The sequence below is a fragment of the Xyrauchen texanus genome, chromosome 7, assembly GCF_025860055.1.
Source record: "Xyrauchen texanus isolate HMW12.3.18 chromosome 7, RBS_HiC_50CHRs, whole genome shotgun sequence".
Classification (NCBI taxonomy): Eukaryota; Metazoa; Chordata; class Actinopteri; order Cypriniformes; family Catostomidae; genus Xyrauchen; species Xyrauchen texanus.
In genome coordinates this window covers 34,280,741-34,302,441 of record NC_068282.1, presented here as the reverse complement: position 1 = coordinate 34,302,441, position 21,701 = coordinate 34,280,741, and the positions used below count along the sequence as shown (strand labels likewise).

Here is a 21,701-nt window from a genome sequence, read left to right as displayed (position 1 = left end):
ATGAAATGTACAAAATAAAACAGTGATCTGATGACAAAATAAGGTAATTGGCAAAACATTTGTATCTGTATTGGCCTATTGTTTTTTGTTTATGTAATGGCCAAAAGTTTTCATATCGATGCCTATATAATAATGTTGGCCATTATTGGTTTAGGGGTTACCCTTTGGCCTGTAGTATCAATGTACAAAATTAGAAAATTTTGGACCTAATTGAAAGTCTAACAATCAAAGAGGTATGAAATAATTAAACCAAAACTTTTTATAAAGGCTATTTAAATTGTGCAAAAATATGATATAATGATGAGGGCATGGTAAACGTTTCCTAGACATTTTCATGTTAGTTTTATAAAAATGTATCCCTGGGAAGCAAAAGAAATATACACCTACAATATATACTTGAAGTTATCTACATATAATCAACATAATTTAACTAAAGAAATACAGGAGCTCTTCCTTCTCCTGGGCTGTAATTTCAGTCTTCTTGTTGGTTTGGAGTTTGTGGACAGGTGGAGGAGAGCGCGGCATCATCTTCTTAATAGACTAAAAGGACACAGAAGGCATTTTCTCACTGTTATTTGCTTTGAAATTCAATGGCAGCAGTCCCTTAAAGGGGTCATATCATGAGGAATCCAGTTTTTCTTTATCTTTTGAGATAAAAGAGCTTTATGTACTATGAAACTGAGCTGCAAAAACTACTTATTCTGTACTTTTGCAACTTTGTGACATCAATAGATCATTGCATCAACGCATGACAACCCACATTAACACACCAATGATGCCAATTGGGTAATCAAAAACTTGGCCCAACAATGATGAGATAATAAAGAAAAAGCAGAATGGATACTATTGTTCCTAAATACCAGAAGATCAATGATAAATTTAAATGAAGGAAAGTTCTTCAATCCTTGTGCTGTTCCTGACTAGGTTTTGCACCTGCCACTCAGCATATCCTTTCAAAGGATCCCAAGCGCTGTTACAATTCTCAGATGCGAATGGTGCAGCAGAAAAAAACAGACCATTTTATATTTGGCAAACGCTTTTATCCAAAGCAACTTATGGTACAGGGACAATCCCCCCGAAGCAACCTGGATTTAAGTGCCTTGTTCAAGGACACAATTGTGGTGGCTGTGAGGACCTTCAGCATACCAGTTCTGTGGTTTAGCCCACTACACCACCACCACTCCATTTAATTCTAAGGCTCAGAGAGAGGGTGGAAAATTATCATTAAAATCTAAATTATAACAGGTTTAGAAAACATGACTAATAATTTAAGTGGGCCTCAGGGAGGAAAAATCAAATAGAAATATAGCTGCAAGCAGCAATGCGATTCCTCCTCAAAATGGCAAATCATTTAAAATTGATCAGTAGAGGGTTGGGGTTAAACCCTCCCAATGGAGGACTCCAAAAACATGTCTTTTGTCTGAATCCTAAAGGAAACATTTTCAGTGAACAAGAAAATCCATCTTTAGCTTATGGATCCATGAGGCTTTTTTGTTCCCCATAAGAAATGAGGCATGTACACCAAGTTTCAGAAGAATTGGACAAATGGGGTGGAAATACCATCACTTTGAAAATGGGATGTTTGGGTGTGGTCTGTAGCGCCCCTAAGGGTGAATGTGGGCCATTCTTGGTTTGTGGGTTCCTGTTGGCCTGTAGTATCAATGTACCAAATTAGAAAATTTTTGACCCGAAAATGGGAATTTTTGGCATGGCCTGTAGCGCCCCCTAAGGGCGAATTTGGGCCATTATTGGTTTGTGGGTTCCTGTTGGCCTGTAGAATCAATGTACCAAATTTGTAAAATAATTACCTGAAAATGTGAATTGCGGCGTGGCCTGTAGCGCCCGCTAAGGGTGAATGTGGGCCATTCTTTGTGTGGGGGTACCCGTTGGTATGGAGTATCAATGTGCCAATTTAGAAAATTTGGACTAGTGACTTGTTTAGATATTGGGGCTCAAGGAGAATAATAATAATAAATATAGCTGCAAGCAGCAATGCAATTCCTCCTCAAAATGGCAAATCATTTCAAATTGATCAGTAGAGGGTTGGGGTTAAACCCTCCCAATAGAGGAATCCAAAAAACATGTATTTCTTTCTGAATCCTAAAAAAACCATTTTCAGTGTACAGGAAAATCCATCATACCGGACCTTATGGATCCTTGAGGCTTTTTTGTTTCCAATGAGAACTGAGGTATGTACATTAAGTTTCAGACGAATTGAATAAATAGGGTGGAAATACTATCACTTTGAGAATAGGACATTTGAGCATGGCTTGTAGCGCCCTCTAAGTGCGAATGTGGGCCATTCTTGGTGTGGGGTTTCCTGTTGGCCTGTAGTATCAATGAACACAATTCGAAAAATTTTGACCAGAAAATGTCTCTTTTCGGTATGGCCTCTAGCGCCCCCCCAAAGGCAAATGTGGGCCGTTCTTTGCATAGTACTTCAGAGTTATGTCATCTTGAAAAATATTAGGTTTGAAAAACCATTAGACAAAATGACATTTGATTTATTGACACATATATATTGAGGCAAAGTGGACATTTACATAAATACGCCCCTTTCTGCCATTTTGTGTTTTATTTATTTTTGCTAAATAACATACTGAAAGACATCAGTTATGGATACACATGGATACCAAATTTCAAGACAATTGGAGCTATGGTTTAGGTGAAGAAGATTTTTTTGTAGGTTTCCCCAAATTTTCACTGTACAGGAAAATCTATCATGGTGGAAAGTATGGGTCCTTGAGGCTTTTTGTTCCCCATGATAAATGAGGCATGTACACAAAGTTTCAGAAGAATTGGACAAATGAGTTGGAAATGCCATCATTTTGAAAATGGGACATTTGGGCGTGGTCTGTAGCGCCCCTAAGGGTAAATGTGGGCCATTCTTGGTTTGTGGGTTCCTGTTGTCCTGTAGTATCAATGTACAAAATTAGAAAATATTTGACCAGAAAATGGGACTTTTGGGCATGGCCTGTAGCGCCCCCTAAGGGCGAATGTGGGCCATTCTTGGTTTGTGGGTTCCTGTTGTCCTGTAGTATCAATGTACCAAATTAGAAAAGTTTTGACCAGAAAATGGGAATTTCGACGTGGCCTGTAGCGCCCCCTAAGGGCGAATGTGGACCATTCTTTGTGCAGTACTTCAGATTGATGTCATCTTGGAAGCATTTTAGGTTTGAAAAACCATCATTCAAAATTACATTTGATTTATTGACACATATTTATTGATAAAATGTGGACATTTACATAAACACGCCCCTTTCAGCTATTTTGTATCGTATTCATTTTTCCTAAGTAACGTTTTCAAAGACTTCAACTACACATGTCTACCAAATTTCAAGTCAATTGGAGCTACGGTTCAGGAGAAGAAGAGTTTTGTAGGTTTTTCCAAATTTTCACTGTACAGGAAGTGAACATTTTCACTGTGACTTTTTGAGATATTGAGGCTCAAGGAGAATAATAATAATAATAATAATAATAATACAGTCAATAACAATTGATTTCCTCCTACCGGAGGAACCTAATAATAATAATAATACTGTCAATAACAATAGATTTCCTCCTAGCGGAGGAATCTAATAATAATAATAATAATATTGTCATTAACAATAGATTTCCTCCTACTGGACAAATCTAATAATAATAATAATAATAATACTGTCAATAACAATAGATTTCCTCCTACCGGAGGAATCTAATAATAATAATAATAATAATAATAATAATAATAATAAATATAGCTGCAAGCAGCAATGCGATTCCTCCTCAAAATGGCAAATCATTCAAAACTGATCAGTAGAGGGTTGGGGTTAAACCCTTCCAATAAAAAGAGTACTCAAGCAGTGAGTAAATCGTTACGTTCACAAATGACATAATAGACGTTTACTCCCTATATTCCATTACATATTACACATTGAACATGTACTACAGAATTATGATTATTATTAATGGAAATGGAAATCATTCACCATCATGTTGTTCCAAACCTGTATGACTTTCTTTCTTCCATGCAATACAATAAGGAGATATTAAACAGAATAGTCACTATTTACTTTCAGTGATTTTTTTTTTTTAAATATATATTTTGAAAGTGAATGGTGACGAGAAAAAAACATATTTTGTTTTCCACATAATACAAAGCCTCACACTGGTTTGGACAACACGAGGGTAGAGAAACAGAAAGAGATAACTTTAAAGAGATAGTTTTCCCAAAAATAAAAATTCTGTCATCATTTACACACCCTCATGCCAAAACACAAATTAAGATTTTTAAAAGATTATTTTAGCTATGTAGGCCAAATTGTTTATGCTCCAAAAAGCAGTATAGGCAGTATAAATGTAATCCATATGACTCCAGTGGTTTAATCCATGTCTTCAGAAGTGATATGATAGGTGTGGGTGAGAAACAGATCAATATTTGTCATTTTTTGCTAGACAGCAGGGGGGCAATATGCAAAGAAGAATGTGAACGCCAAAAACACAAGAAGAATGTGAAAGTGATCTGTTTCTCTGTTTCTCATCCATACCTATCACATCACTTCTGTAGATACTGATTTAACCACTAGAGTCTTAAGGATTATGGACTTGTGTTTGTTTGTTTAGCTTTAAAATGTTGCCACCCATTCACTTGCATTGTATGGACCTACAGAGCTGAGAAATTCTTCTAAAACTCTTCATTTAAGTTCAGCAGAAGAAAAAAAGTCATACGCATCTGGGGTTGCATGAGGGTGAGTAAATAATGAGAATTGTAATTTTTGGGTGAACTATCCCTTTAAGTGCTCTTGTCAGATCTGGATGAATTTGTCAATAAGAGAGGTTTGGAAACATTTATAGTAATTATTACAGTGAAAACGGGAAAATGTCCAAGGACATTTTATATAATGCTGAAATATAATGCCTTCTTTTGCTATTTCATAGCTTTTAAAGTCCTGTGTTTACTGCTTCCTTCACTCCTGCAGTGTTTTATTTCATGCATAAAACATGTATATAAGATATACTTTTTGTAGGTCTTGGTGCAAGGAATTAGAGAATAAAATAATTTTGAGATTATTCAACACAGTTGCGGAGTTATTGGTGAAAACGTAAATGTCCTTTTTATAGAGATTTTCATTGGTACACAGCCTCATTCTAACACTGTCTACAAATATCTCAAGTTTCGTAATGGTCGGCCATTCAGATTTGATGTTTTTAGTTGCTGAAATTTTATTGGCTGCTGGCGGCCATGTTTTTTTATTTGTCCCGATTGATATTGTAGGATATGTTAGCCTTTTGGCTCCTACAAGATGCACACCAATTTTCAACTTCATTGATCATACGGTTGCAGAGTTATTAGTGTTTTTTTGTTGTAGGGCCCCCTATAAGCGACATTGCAACTTTGCATGCTTCTTCAGAGTGTCCTGTTGTCTATGTTTATTAAGTTTCATAACATTTGACTTTTTAGTTTTGTAAATATTGGTCAATACGTACAAAATGGACAATGCCTGACCAATTCGTTGACTTATATCTTCGCAACGCATTGAGGAATCAAAATTCCTTTGATAACTTTTTGTCAGGAGGGTTCTAAAAAGAGTTCTAAAAAGTAGGTTTTTCACAATATGCAAATTAGGCGTGAAAATTATTATGATGGAAATGAAATCGGAGATATACGTTTTGCTCGTCTTGAGCCAAGTGTAAGACACTTGAGTGTGCGAGATACGGTTTAGGAGTTCTGGGCCAAAACATAAACATGAACACAATAGCGTCACCTTGAGGTCGATCGGGCCGAAACTTTGATACGCTGTAGTACTCTGGGGGACTACCTTCCCTCAAAGTTTCAGCTCTCTACGACCTACAGTTAGTTTGGTCTGCATGATCAGTTTTAGGGCAGAATAATAATAATAATAAAAATCCTTACAATTACAATAGGTTTTGAGCCCTTCGGGCTTGAAGCCCTAATAAAAATCCTTTCAAATACACTTGAGTGAGAATAATAATAATAATAAAAATCCTTACAATTACAATAGGGTGTGAGCCCTTCGGACTTGAACCCCTAATAAACATTTTATGAAATCAGAGATATATGTTTTGTTTGGTTTGAGTCATGGATTCCAGTGATATAAATCACTAGAGTCTACGACAAATGGTCTAGGAGTTATGAGCGCTTATGCGTTTTTGATCGCTGTATCGCCCCCTATTTGACCGAGTCCATGTTTCTGAGTAGTGAGCAATAATACTACCATCTGACCAAGTCTCTAGGCCTTACGGTTTGCACTGCCCGATCAGTTTTATGGCGGAATAATCTTAGCAATTACAATAGGGTTTCTAGCCCTTCGGGCTTGACACCCTAATACAAATCTTAACAATTACAATAGGGTTTCAATAGCCAGCGTTCTCTGCAGAACAAAGAGATGTTGGAATTTACATTAAAACTCTGTCCACCTCTTCCAACAAAAAAGCCATCAAAACCTTTATTTCCCCTTCTGTCGCTCTCTTACGTTGTGTCAGAGAACGACACTAGGGGTCTCTCTTGAGCGCCGATATTCACCTCTGTACTATGAAAAAAGGCCAATGAGAGTTGGCAGCCAGTATTTGCATGTCCTGCCCCCGGACATACGGGTATTTAAGCGGCGCAAATACGGGAGTTCATTCAGAAAATTTCTTCGGAGCCGATGGTCGTGTTTGCAGTTTGCTGCGTGACTACACACTGAGTTCCTGCTATCCTCTGCTGCATGCTTTTGGATTCTGCGGCGCACAACAGCGGCTTTCTCCTGGTTGCACGGCTGTGCACTTCCTGCCCCTGAGCGCATCGACAGTTGCAGAAATAAGAAAGATCTCTCACGAGTCTTTCTTTCATAAAAGAGTTATTTCCTTCTAAAAGAGTAAATTTCTCTAAAAGAGCAAAAACACAGCGGCGTGAACGCCCTTTTAAGGACGCGTCTTTTAAAGATGCCCTTCCGCCCCTGTGTTGTTCCTGGATGCGTAGAGTACTCTCCGCCTCCGACGGCCACAGGCGTTGTCTCGTGTGTCTGGGCAGTGATCACACCGAGGCTGCGCTTATGGATGGTTCATGTTCTCACTGCGAGAACATGACCATGACAACGTTAGGTCGCTGCTTGCTTACAATCGTAAGCAAGCCACTCCAGCCGCCCGTGTCGCTCCTTCTTCCCACGGGATTGAGGACGATGCGGCTGGCGATGGAGGCGATTTGGGGATGGCAGCGGTGCAGCTCCGCCGGTACGCCTCGGACCACCAGCGCTCGGCACGCCGTTGACTCCGCCCTCGCCGAGGTGGCGGCGACTGCCTCACAGCCAGTCTGCCTACCCTCAGGCGATGGAAGCAGATGAGTTCGCCCGACATCGGAGGGCGGGCTCTGACGCTGAGGGCTCCTCTGGGCTGCCGCTCGGGCTTGCACGCCCAGCAGGAGGCCAACGCGCAGATGTCCGATATGCTTTCCGGCAGCCAATAGCGTGGGCCTGGATTGGAACCCTCCATCCTCCCCGCAGCCATCACGGCTAGACGATTGGTTTTTGGCGTGGGCCGCCACAGCCTCGCCCCCAGTACCTTTCTTCCCGGAGGTGCATGATGAGCTGACGCCTTCGCGGAGAGCACCCTCTCCACTCGCCGTGCCACCTGCTCATCCGCCTCGCCACCCTCGACGGGCGGAGCGCCACGGGTACACGGAGATCCCCAGGTGGATAGAGCTGTTGCGATCCATCTATGCCCCGGAAGCACTACCACCTGGCGGGCCGCCCTGTACTCCCTTCCCGGTCCTGTAGAGCAACATCCTCGCCACCGCGAAGGCCTACAGCGCTACCGACGCCGCCGCTCCGCCTCTGCATGCCATGGCTCTCCTGCAGGTCCATCAGCCAAGGCACTCCGCAACATGCACGGGGTGGCCCTGATCCCGACACGCTGCAGGAACTGCGCTCAGCGACCGACCTCGCCCTGAGAGCTGACGAAGGTCACAGCGCGGGCACTCGGCAGGCGATGGCCACTCTGGTGGTCCAGGAACGCCAGCAATGGCTGGACTTGGTTGAGATGCGTGAAGCCGACAAGACTCGCTTCCTCAACGCCCCTGTCTCCCAGTTCGGCCTCTTCGGCGACACCGTGGAGGACTTTGCCCAGCAGTTCTCCCTGGTGAAGAAGCAGACGGAGGCCATTTCTCACATCATGCCACGCCGCAAGCCTGCCGCCACGCCCAGGCCCCATCTGCTCGCCGAGGGCATCCTCCTGCGGCCAGAAGACCTTCTGCTCCGCCCCAACCTGGGCCCAGCTCTCAGCCCCAGCGTTGAGCAAACCGCAGGAAGCGTACGCCCCTGCCTCACGGACTCCGCCGAGGACCCGGAAGGCTCCCAAACGCCCCTGAGACAGCGGACCCAGAGGACGAGAAGTTAGCTCCGGAGATGGTGAGACCGGCTCCGCCCCCGGTGGAGGGCCGGGAGGAGAATCTTGTGTTTTTCATTTGCCGCACTCCTGACGGGGCTGCGGTACCCAAATTCTCAATAAAAGAGCTATTTCCTTTACCTCTGGGTCGCATGGCTCGCAAATGCCGCTCTCACGGCACTTTTGTTTCAGGCCTCAACAGTCCTGGTGCCCAGGATGCGGTGCTCCCGCCCTCAGCCCCACGACTGTTCTCCGGCCGGCCGGTTCAGACGAGTCCAGAGGACGCCGACATCAGACCTCCTCCTCTGTCACGTAACCCGCCTCTGCCGGGTGCGCTGAACAAGGTAAGTGCTTTGAGCTTATTCTCAGCACCAGAGCCTCGGACGCCACAGAGCCTCCCGACGCTGCATTACCTGTTCCAAGACCGCCATGAAGCCCTCCCGGTACGCCCAAAATACTTGTCCCCTTGGTGCCCCTAGCACAGAGCGCAGAGGCATGGCTTTCTCTGCCCAGCTCGTCACGCTGGCTGCACCGACCATTCGACTCGGTTACGCAATTCAGTTTGCCAGGTCTCCTCGCCTCTTCCTGGGCGCTCGTTCCTCCAGCAGTGCACGGCGAACATGCCCTCTCCCTGCGCTGAGGAAATCGCCTCCCTTCTAATCAAGGACGCGATAGAGCCTGTCCCTCCAACCTAAACAAAGAAGGGTTTCTACAGCCCTTACTGTTGTACCCAAGAAAGGCGGTGGCATACTGACCGATCTTGGACCTCGCGAAGTTTTCAGTCGGACCCTGTCCAAACTCCCGCTCAAAATGCTCACCCAGAAACAAATCCTATCTGGCGCTCGGCATCTAGATTGGTTCGCAGCGGTAGACCTGAAGGATGCGTGACTTTCACGCCTCAATTCGCCTCGACACCGACCCTTTCTACGGTTCGCGATTCGACGGCCAGGTGTATCAGTACAAGGTCCTCCCCTTCGCCTGTCTCTGTCCCCGCGTCTTCACGAAGGTCGCAGAGGCGGCTCTTGCCCCGCCACGAGGAGCGGGCATACGATACTCAATTACCTCGACGATTGGCTCATTCTGGCCCCTCGCAGGAATTACTATGCGCACACAGAGACCAGGTGCTCGAGCACCTCCGCCGCTTGGGGCTTCAGGTCAACTGGGAGAAGAGCAAGCTCACCCCAGTCCAGAGCATCTCTTTTCTCGGTTTGGAGTTAGACTCAGTCTCAATGACAGCACGCCTCTCCAACGAGCGTGCTCAGTCAGTGCTGGAATGCCTCGCTTCCTTCAAGCCAGGCACCGTGGTCCCGCTGAAAGGTTTCCAACAGCTCCTGGGGCATATGGCATCCTCTGTGGCGTCGCGCCACTAGGGTTGATGCATATGAGACCACTTCAGCATTGGCTCCAGACTCGAGTCCCGAGATCTAGCATGGCGCCATCGGCACGCACGGCGTGGAAATTACCACTGCCTGCCTCCAAACCTTCAAACCCTGGACAGACCTCTGCTTTCTTCGGGCAGGGGTACCCTTGCAGCAGGTGTCCCGTCGCGTTCTGGTTACAACCGACGCCCAAATTGGGTTGGGGCCGCGTGTAACGGGCGCAAGAGTCGCAGGCCGGTGGAACCAAGGCCCGCTGCGCTGGCACATCAACTGCCTAGAGCTGCTGGCCGTTCGTCTTGCCCTGAAGAAATTTCTTCCAATGATTCATGGCAAACATGCGCGACTGGAGTCGCTGCGCGCCACTCACATCCCCGGCAACCTCAATGTGATAGCGGATGCGCTGTCAAGACAAACCTTGCCTGGCGGAGAGTGGAGGCTCCACCCCCAATTGGTCCAGCTGATTTGGGACAGGTTCGGCATGGCCCAGGTAGACCTGTTTGCCTCCCAGGAAACCTCCCACTGTCCGCTCTGGTATGCCCTCACAGAGGCTCCCCTGGGGACAGATGCTCTGGCACACAGCTGGCCCGTGGGGCTGCGCAAGCACGCTTTTCCCCAGTGAGCCTTCTTGCACAGGTGCTATGCAAGGTCAGGGAGGACAAGGAGCAAGTCACTCTGGTGGCCCCCTACTGGCCCAACCGACGTGGTTTTCGGATCTCACGCTCCTTATGACAGCCCCTCCCTGGCTAATTCCCCTGAGGAAGGACCTTCTTCTCAGGGACGGGCACGCTCTGGCACCCGCGCCCAGACCTCTGGAAACTCCACGCCTGGTCCCTGTACGGACGCTGAGGGTCTAGCCGGCCTACCTTTAGCCGTCATAGACACTATTAACCAAGCCAGAGCCCCTTCGACCAGGCATCTTTACGCTCTGAAGTGGCGCCTGTTCGCGAACTGGTGTTCTTCCCGAGTCAAGACCCGCAGAAGTGCGCAGTTAGGTCAGTGCTCGTGTTTCTTCAGGAGAGGCTGGAGAGGAGGCTGTCCCCTCCACCCTCAAGGTGTATGTTGCTGCTATCGCGCCCACCATGACACGGTAGACGGCAAGTCTCTTGGCAAGCACGCACTTAATCGTCAGGTTCCTAAAAGGTGCCCGGAGGATGATTCCTCCCTGCCTAACCTATTTCCTCCTGGGATCTCTCGGTCGCCCTGATGGGACTCCGAGACCCCCTTCGAGCCGCTTGACTCAGTTGGACTCAGGGCCCTCTCTCTCAAGTCTGCCCTGCTGATCGCGCCGCCTCCATCAAGAGGGTCGGGGACCTGCATGCTCTCTGTTAGCGACGCCTGCCTGGAGTTCGGTCCGGCAGACACTTTCGTGATCCTAAGACCGCGACCGGGCTACGCGGCCCAAGGTTCCTACCACACCCTTCAGGGATCAGGTGGTGAACCTGCAAGCGCTGCCCCGGAGGAGGCAGACCCAGCCCTCTCACTGCTGTGTCCGGCACGTGCCTTACGTATTTACCTGGACCGCACACAGAGCACCAGACACTCTGAGCAGCTCTTCGCCTGCTTTGGGGACAGCAGAAAGGGAACGCTGTCTCCAAGCAGAGACTCGCCCACTGGGTTGTCGATGCCATTTCCCTGGCTTATCACACCCAGGCCGTGCCCCCCTTTGCGGGTCCGAGCCCACTCCACCAGGAGTGTTAGCGCCCTCATGGGCACTGGCTAGGGCACTGCCCTAGCAGACATTTGTAGAGCTGCGGGCTGGGCAACACCTAACACTTTTGCGAGATTCTACAATCTCCGAGTTGAGTCAGTTTCGGTCCCGTGTTCTCTCAGGTACCGAGCCCGTGAGAACTCGGTGGCACGCCGACGATCTGACCGGGTGGATCGCTTGCACCCAGCCTCTTCCCCTAACCAGGGAAACAGTGCGCCTTCTTCCCAGGAGATCCCAGGCTTGGGACACTGGTTGGCTCCTCCCCTAGCCCTTGCGGGTCGCAGTTCTCGTGGAGGGACTCACCGACCCAAACCACTGCGGGTACCGCTAGCTACCCTGTACTGGTATAGGGGCCCCACAGGTAAGGCCTCCTGCTCGACTCCCCTGTGTGTAAAACCACAGTTCTGTCCCCTCACGTGAGTTGACGCCGTGTTTCCCTTAGGCAGTCACAGCTACCTCAGGTGCCGTGCTGTGTGCTCCCCTCTCTGAGGCTGGTGCTACCACCACGACTACTGTTCCAAGATAAGGCCTAGGTATAGGCCATGCGATGTATGTGCCACTCAATTTGCCTCCCTCCGGGTAGGTGTGGCCTCCGCAGGGTCTTCCCCGCCCTACCAAGGGCTAAGACCCCCTTCCCTCAATGCGTGTAAGGGCCCCGGCCGTAGTTGCTCTATGCGAGAAACATAGAGAGAAAAGAGGCCCAGCCAGGCTGGCCCGCTCCCATGTTGGCGTCGTCACCTTGTTCCCCCTCTGGGGTAACGATAAGGAATCTTGATGGCTTAAATGGGGCATTGGGGAAGGGTACGTGCGGCCTGATACAGTTGGTCATTCTGCACGTAGGAATACCTGCTCGCTCCTGTATCAGCGGATCACGATACACGGCTCAGCGCATGGCGCTTTTAAGTGGACCCCTAGTGTCGCTTCTCTGACACAACGTAAGAGAGCGACAGAAGGAGAACGCCTAGGTTACGTATGTAACCTCAGTTCCCCGATGGAGGGAACGAGACGCTGTGTCCCCCTTGCCACGCCACTGAGCCGAGCCCCTGTTGTGGCCGGACCATTTCCGCTCCTCAGAAAAATCCTGAATGAACTCCCGTGATTTGCGCCGCTTAAATACCCGTATGTCCGGGGGCAGGACATGCAAATACTGGCTGCCAACTCTCATTGGCCTTTTTTCATAGTACAGAGGTGAATATCGGCGCTCAAGAGAGACCCCTAGTGTCGTTCTCTGACACAACGTCTCGTTCCCTCCATCGGGGAACTGAGGTTACATACGTAACCTAGACGTTTTTTGTTGGAACAAAATGTCTGAAAAAACTTAAAGAATGAAGGTAACGTCTTTAATGAAACTGAGTCTCTCTAGTCTCTAGTCTCTTCATCAGTCCCAGTGTCCCTCTCTACTTTGCTGTTTGTTTTGAGGACAGATGTGATGTAAGTTCTGTCATGTGAGACATTTTTCTCAACATAAAGGGTTAACAAACTAGTTTTTCACAACATTTGACATACTGACATGTTCTGTTAAATATATATATATATTTTGTTGGCACTTACTAAATTTCATTGCTTATTTTCATACCATCAGCTATAGCAGAAAAAAAAATCACAAAACAAATACTTGGATGAAAACGTAGTTAATGTTGGTGGTGTTCTTGTTCTTATTTAGTTTTCTTCAAGATTTTCTTCTGTTTTATGGCAGTTGGCACAAGCTTAACATGCTTTCACCGTCTGTCGCTCACTCGACATTGTGCTGAATTAAGCGACACTAGGGGTCTTTCTTGAAGGCCTCGGTTACCTCTAAACTTGAGAAAAGGCCAATGAGAAATTGGCAGACAGAATTTGCATGTCCCTCCCCCGGACATACAGGTATAAAAGGAGGGAATCGTGCATCTGTTCATTCAGAATTTTTCTTCAGAGCCGAGCGGTAGTGCTATCATTACTTCAGTTCCACTCACCTCTGCAGAGCGTTTGCTGTTGGATCTACGGCGCATATCAGCGTCTTTCTCCTTCTCTGCACGCCAGTGCAGCTTTGCCCCTGGGTGCTTCGACAGTGCTTCTAAAAGAGAGTATTTCTTTAAAAGAGTTTATTTTCTCTAAAAGAGCACACACACAGCAGGTGTTGAACGTCCTTTTCAGGACGTGTCTTTTTAAGATGCCCTACCGCCTCTGTGTGGTTCCTGAAAAAGGTCGATATCTCTCTGCTCCTAACGGTCATAGATGCTGCCTCGTGTGTCTGGGCCACGATCACACTGAGGCGGCGTTTGTGGACGGTTCCTGTTCTCAATGCGAGAACTTAACCATGGCAACGTTGTGGACGCGGCTTTCCTTCCTAAAAAGGAACGCCACTCCAGCCGGCCCCCACATCACTCCTTCTTCCGACAGGATTGAGGACAACCTGGCTGGTGATGGAGGCGATTTGGGGATGGCAGCGTGCTCTGTTTCGCCGGGTAAATCCCCACAAACCACCCGCCCCCTGGCACGCTCGTTGACTTCCGTCCCGGCTCGAGGTGAGAGAGGCTCGCCTCACGGCCAATCCGACTACTCCCTCGGACGTGCCGAGTTGGATGATGAATTCACCGCTGCATCGGCGAGCGTCCCGGCGTCTGACGCTGAAGACTTGACTGGGCTGCCGCCTTCAGGTCGGCCCTCCCAGTCTGAGGCTGTGAACGTGGGGTTGGACTGGAACCCTCCATCCTCCCTGCAGCCCTCACAACTAGACGATTGGTTACTCAAGTCCGGGCGTCGCTCACAGCCATGCCCCCCCAGTTCCTTTATTCCTGTAGGTGCACGATGAGCCACAGGTACTCGAAGGTCCCCCAGTAGGATAGAGCAGTTGCGATCCACCTGTGCCTGGAAAATGCTGCCACCTGAAGGATCACCTGGTGCTCCCCTCCAAGGCCTGTAGGATGACATCGTAACTGACTGCCAAAGCCTACAGCGCCGCGGACAGGCTGCCTCCGCCCTTTATGCTATGGCCCTCCTGCAAGTACACCAGGTCAAGGCACTCATAGATCTGCACTTGGGTATTCCTGACCCATATGTGCTGCAGGATCTGCACTCTGCGACCGACCTCACCCTCCGGGCCACAAAGGTCACAGCACAGGCACTCGGGCAGGCGATGGCCACCATTGTGGACCAGGAACATCACCTGTGGTTGAACCTGGTCGAGATGCGGGAGGTAGACAAAGCCCGCTTTCTCAATGCCCCCGTCTTCCAGCTCACCAAGCAATTTTCACCGGTGAAGAAACAGACAGAGGTAATTTCTCACATCATTCCTCGCCATTCCAGCGCAAGCCGTGCTCCGTCTGATCGCCGAGATCATCCCCCTGCAGCTTCCAAATGCCAGGCAGCTTCGCCTCAACCTGGGCCCAGCTCTCAGCCCCAGTGTCGAGCGCCCCGCAGGAACGTCCTCGAGGATCCGGAAGGCTCCCAAGCGTGGAGCAAGCTAAGTGCTTTGAGTCTTTTCTCGGCACCAAAGCCTTTTTTTTTGCCTGCCGACGCAACACTACCTGCTCCGTCCCACTGCTCCGCCCCGTCAGGTATATCAAAAACGATTGTCCCCTTAGTGCCCCTCGCACGGAGCTTGGAGGCATGGTTTCACTTCCAAATCCATCGCGTTGGCTGGCCAGGACCATCCGACTCGGCTACGCGATCCAGTTCATCAGCCCCCTGCCCCTTTTTGCCGCCGTCCATTTTACCTCGGTGCACGGCGAAGACGCCAACACCCTACGGCCAGAGATCGTGTACCATTGGATGCGATATAACCTGTCCCTCCAGCCGAGATGAAGAAGAGTTTCTACAACCCTTACTTCATCATACCCAAAAAAGGCGGCTGCTTACGGCCGATCCTGGACTTGCGAGTTTTCAACTGGGCCTTGCACAATCTCCTGTTCAAGATACTCACACAGAAAAACATGCTAACATTCGTCTGGCATCAGAATTCAAAAGAAAAGTGCATTTTTGAACTGGTGGTGATGCTATTGAGTTTGTTCAAGAAAGTCTTATTTTTGTCAGTGTGCCAAATTCCATAATTTTCCTATGTACAGTTTATAGGGCTGCCATACACGAAGAATAACAAGAAGAATATAGCAGTTACCTGGGCCAAGCACTTAAATGGCAGAGTAAGCAGCTAAGCAAGCATAGCTGGATAATCCAATGAGTCCAAAATCATCCAATTAAATCAAGCAGTTTGTAGGTTATTTGTAGATATGACTATTTTTAAAAGGTTTTGACCACTAGGTGCACCATCCGAAAACTTCACATGGAATCTCAGGACATGATCATGAGTCAACTGCCAATTTTGGAATAAGCATTATGATTTAAGCCCAAAGTATTCATAATTATAAGCAAAAATATGTAACAGGTAACACGTCCCTGGTTACCTGAACTGGCCCTGATCTGCTGATTTGCGGCAGTTTACCTTAAATCATTCCTGCAGAGCTACGTTACTGTACCTCGATGGTGGAATAAACTTTCCATCTCCATCCTTGAAGCACACTCTCTCTATATATAAACTTGTTGCACTCTAATCTCTGTTTTGGCAAGCACTTTTCTAATACATTTGAAATTTGTAATGCAGCACTTCCAGGGTTCCCACTCTTTTCACGGCACAATTTTCCAGGGCTTTTACAGGACATTTTATGTACTCATTTGATGTAATATTTAAGCAAAAACACATGAGATGTCATGATGTATATTGTGGTTATTGGATGATTATTTTTTCTGAATGTTTAATTACATTATATTATATTACCAAAACAGTGTAAATAGAATTACTTTAATTAATTAAAATGTGAAGCATAAAGGGAACATTACTTTGAGCCTGAAAACACATCCATGACCATATGCTGAAATTCAAGCTTTTGAGATTTTGCCATAGCAAAGTAGACATCAGACTTATTTTACATGTTCTTTGTTGCAGCACTGTTAATAGGCGTCATTTGTGGACTTGTGGCACACATGTGAATGGGTTAAAATTTCTATTTGCTTTTGTATCACAAATGCGAGCAAAACTGTTGCGCTGTACAGCCCTACATCTACACGCACACAAGTGATGCTAATGAATTTGTGTTAGACTGAATTCAGTGATTCCGTCCAGGTTTTCCACATCATGGAAATGCGCTAACTGCGGTATAAGCGGTTTTGATCATTGAATTATTGAACATTTATTCACATGTGTAAAGAATGCATCACAATGCTACCATCTTGACATGTGAATTAATAATATTAATTCGACCGTCATCATTGTCTTAAGTTTAAAACGTACATGTTTTTGTTGTTTACACAACAGCAATATTGGAACGAAAAATTATATTTTGTACTTTACCAAAACTTAAACTATTACGTCAGAGCAAAGCAATACAGTGGACAATAGTCATTTTCAATTACTTTTACATGACTGGAAAATGTCATGGTTACTGTTGTAACCTCCATTCCCCGATGGAAGGAACAAGACGTTGTGTCGATTGTAGTGACACAAGGGGTCTCTTCTGAGAGCCTCGCGTACCTCTGAACTTGAGAAAAGGCCAATGTCAAGTTGGCAGACAGAATTTTTATGTCCCGCCCCCGTACATACGGGTATAAAGGGGAGCGGGCGAGTGAATGTCAGACAGGTTTTCACTGAGGAGCCGAGAATAAGGTTAAGGCGCATTACAGTGGTAGGGATAGTGACGTGGCAAGGAGAACACAACATCTCGTTCCTTCCATCAGGGAACGGAGGTTACAACAGTAACCATGACGTTCCCCTTCTGTCACTCACTCGACGTTGTGTCGATTGTAGTGAAACTAGGGGTCCCACTTCAAAACGGCATGCACTACCCGTGTTACGTGACTGCCGAGCCAGGTGCAAGCTGCTGTGTGCTAGAAGCAGCTGGGTCGGCTGCACATAACCCTCCCCAATGCCCCTAATGAAAGGTGTCATATACCGCTCTTAGTTTCCCAGCACCCATACGGGAACAGGCGACATGTCTTGTATGGGAACCAGCCAGCTATCTTTACGCTATAGACGCATTAGGGAAGGCGTCCTTTTCCGTTCCTATTCTTTCAAGGGGAAAAAGCCCTGCGGAGACTACAACCTGCCCAGACTGGGGGGAGGTAACATGTGGCTAATACACACGGGGGTTGTCAAGCCACCCGTGAACATGGTGCGGTGGTAGATTGTGCGGTGGTAGGAGACATGGGTCCTGCCAGCAGGGGGACCGTATCGCGGAAAATACATCACAGGGAGTTGCCTGACGCGGGAACTATGCCTGTGGAGCCCAACACGGAGCACTCGACTCGTGGTGGGTCTGGCGGCAAATTCCTCTGCTGAATTCACCGGCCAGAAGGCTAGGGAGGAAGAGCATCCAGGAAGCGAGAGCTTAGTGGCTAACCTGGGAAAGAAGGCGCACTGGATCAGCTTGGTGAAGGGCGCAAGGTGCAAGGGGAACACCCAGTCGGCTGTTCCGTATTATCGAGTTCTACCAGCTCGGACCTGACAAAACACGGGACGAGACCGACTCAACCCTGAGGTTGTAGAATATAGCAAAGGTGTTGGGTGTTGCCCAGCCCGCTGCTCTGCAGATGCCTGCTATGGAGATGCCATGGGCCAGTGCCAACGAGGATGCCACACTTCTCGTAGAGTGTGCTCGAACTCGCAAGGGGGGGTGGGGGGGGTGGGGGCACAGCCTGGTATGATAGGCTAGGGGATAGCATCAACAACACAATGAGCTAACCTCTGTTTGCAGACGGCGTTCCCTTTCCGCTGTCCGCCAAAGCAGACATAGAGCTGCTCGGAGCATCTAGAGCCCAGCTTGTGGTCAAATGACCACCTAGTCTTCGGACAGGGACACTGCTACTGACACATAATGATCGCTAGATGGCACCTCTTACGCGTAGCCAATGGATTGGTTTTAAAAATGTCACTGTGTGTTAGGCAGCAGTTAGCCTATAAACACTTATAGACTGAATTGATCTACATTCTGTCTACGGTTGATCCAGAATCCATTTGTCCTGGCAACATTGTCTTACAATTATTTTAGGATATGCTCCTATATTTAGTTTGTATAATTTCATTCTTGTTTGGCATAAATTACGTTGTGATTGAAGGCTTGTAGTCATTTTTAGCAAAGGCATACTTTGTCTTGCAATAATAATTGTAGTGTATATAGTATAAATAATAATAATTCTAGTGCTGTTATTCGTACTAAAATCGTTGAATTCTCGACATCTTAACATGAATTACATGGAAATAAGCTGAAATAAAAGCTTTCTTTTCCGTGCATGTGTTTACACGTTCCAACATCCCATCCCCCTGTCCGACACACACACAATGGACTGCTAAGTTGGGCTTTCAAATTCCTGGGCACTACCATCTCACAGGACCTGAAGTGGGAGACATTCTTTGACTCCATTGTGAAAATGGCACATGGTGTATAAGTGCCGTTGTTTTGAGTGTGTAGTTCACATTAAAAACATGAGAGAGGCTGAATTTATACCATCTTTCAGACTGTGCACATGGGGCATCTCTCATCTGATTTTATTCATTGTGCAAACAATGGTGGTTTTGTTTGTTTGCCAGTTGCAAAGAGGTGAAGAGCAGATGCATGACAACATTGTCCGATAACCGCTGACCAGCCGGCCTACTGTTGTCTTTCCCTAGATAGGGATGTGTTCAGCATGTATTTTGTTTCAACATCAGTGGCCACCCAGAATTTTATGCCAAATTTGTCCGGTTTATTGGCCATGTACTGTGTGAAACGACAGCGCACCTTGGTAGGGAACAGTTGTTCATCAACTTTTATGTTCTCACCGGGTGTGTATTTTTCAATGCTTTTCAACCATTCAATGCTGTTTTTCACACATTTGTCAAATATCTCAGATATAATGGCAAATCTATCTGTCACAAGGCTGGCAGCTCTCGTGTTCTTGTCATCAAAGCACATTTCTGTCGTAACATTGTCTCTTTGAAAAAATTCAAAGACCAAATTCATTAGACCAAAAGTCATCCAATCTCCTGCTTTTGCCTCCCGTAACACCTCTCAAATAAACGAGAACTACACAGTGAGCTTCGGCAATCTGTGGCTACTTTATAGCTCTGGATACATAATTGATCAAAATAACGCCGCCCACTTATCAGCTTACTTGTCAATTGCCCTCAAATAATTTTCGATGTGTCATTATATATTGAATAGGTGAAAATTGCATGCATAATTATCACCCTAGCATTTTTGCAAATTGATCTCATATTTTGATTCGTGTTTCATCATTATGGATTATATATACTCTATAGGCATTTATAGGCCAACTTTTTTTTAATAAACATGAAATCTGTTCATGAACAAACTGGAAATAATTGCACACACACAAAAGAATTATCATCATCATTCTTATATCATAATAATATTAAGATAACTAATGCCTTTATATTCTGAAACGGTAATGCAAACAGAATACATCTGGATGTAAAGAATTACATTTATTCGATGAAAATATTTTTTTAAAGACTGGAATGGTATTTTATTTGCAATTGATATCAAATTAATTGATAACAAAATGTATGATTATATACACAATATATACACGATACTTGCGTTATTTATAGACTATAGGCCTACTGTCTATATTTTCAATGTATATACATTGTATTTAGATATATATATTATTATTATTATTATTGTAGGACTATTGTAGTGAGCCCATGCGCCATCTGCTGGGAGAAAAGTGAACGGCACAAATAAATATTACGTGAACGCGAGGCGGCTGTCAATTCATAGAATTAGAAGCAAAATACCTTCAAGCTATCTTTTCCTCATGCTATTTTGAAAATGTAAGCGCACTGTGTGGTAAAACTCCAATATCTAGGAAAAGTCAAGAAAGTAGGGCTCTGGAATTTGATTGAGTGCAAAGATTTATTTTTTCTTAAAGCACAACGGTCAAATGACCGCATGCTCGGCGCTTCTAGTGTTAAGGAACCTGATAATCAAGTTGTGCTTACCAAGGGACTTGCCATCCCATGCGTCGTGGTGGGCTGCAATAGCAGCAACATACACCTTCAAGGTGGAGGGGAAAGCCTCCACTCCAACCTCTCCAGAAGGAATGACACTGACCAAACTGAGCATCTCTGCGGGTCTTCAGATCTGGAAGAGCACGAATCTGCAAACAGATGCCACTTGAGGGCGTAAAGCTGCCTGGCTCGGTTGATTGTGTCTACAACTGTAGGTGGTCCTGTCCAGGGACCAGACATGGAGGTTCCAGAGGTCTGGGCGCAGTGCCAGAGAGTGCCCCGTCCCTGAGAAAGGAGGTCCTTCCTCAGGGGAATTTGCCAGGGAGGTGCTGTCTTGAGGAGCATGAGAGCTGAGAACCAGGTCCGAGTGGGCCAGTAAGGAGCCACTAAGGTGACCTGTTCCTCGTCCTCCCTGATCTTGCACAGCACCAGTACAAGAAGGCTCACTGGGGGAATGCGTACTTGCCAGCGCGTCTGTACCAAGAGGGGCCTCCGTTAGGGAGTACCAGAGCGGGCAGTGGGAGTTGTCTTGGGAGGCAAAGAGATCTATCTGTGCACTGCCGAAGCCGCCCCACATGGGGGTGGAGCCTCCACTCTCCACTGAGCGAGACCTGTTGCGACAGCGTATCCTCCTTCGTGTTGTAGTAGCCCGGGATATGAGTTGCGAGCAGCGACCTGAGTCGTGGCTGACTCCAAAGGAGGAGATGGCGGGCAAGTTGTGACATGTGATGGGAGCATACACCACCTTGGTGATTTATGTACGCTACCGTGGTGGTGCTGTCTGAACGGATCAAGATGTGCTTGCCCCGAATCTGCGGGAGAGACCTCCACAGGGCAAGGAGTACAGCCAACAACTCAAGCCAGCGGCTGCGTGCCCGTAGCACACGGTGCCCCAACCCAGTTGAGAGGCGTCTGTGGTGACCACGACACATCTGGACACCTGCTGTAGGGGGACTCCTGTCCACATAAAGCAGAGGTCTGTCCAAGGGTTCAGGGTGGTTCACGAGGGTGGTCCAGGAATATACACATAAATTCCACTTCAGACGCCTTCTGTGCCAACTTTGTTGTGTTAAGATGGATTTGGACAACATCTAACATAGTAAAACTTTAGCTCATTATCTTCAAAGTCTATGTTTGCCTCACCATTTTCTTAATCTCAGCATGAGATCTTTCCAGGGCTTTTTTCTGCCTTTCCTCCTGGTGCTTCATCTGTAAAAGCATCTTCTCATCACGCAGTCTAAACAAGGAAATGGAAATGGTAAAACAGATTGGA

General features: G+C 46.9%; 1 protein-coding gene across 1 annotated transcript in view; it reads right to left on the bottom strand.

The window, feature by feature from the left end:
* Positions 1-6: 6 nt before the first annotated feature.
* The window catches only part of cfap100 (cilia and flagella associated protein 100), a 105,495-nt gene continuing 83,800 nt past the window's right edge, over positions 7-21,701 (bottom strand). Inside the window, exons 11-12 of the mRNA XM_052129560.1 lie at positions 21,572-21,665; positions 7-540 (exon numbers count right to left, since the gene is read on the bottom strand). Coding sequence (XP_051985520.1) covers positions 427-540; positions 21,572-21,665 — 208 coding nt within the window. The 3' untranslated portion in view covers positions 7-426. The remainder of the gene's footprint in view (positions 541-21,571; positions 21,666-21,701) is intronic.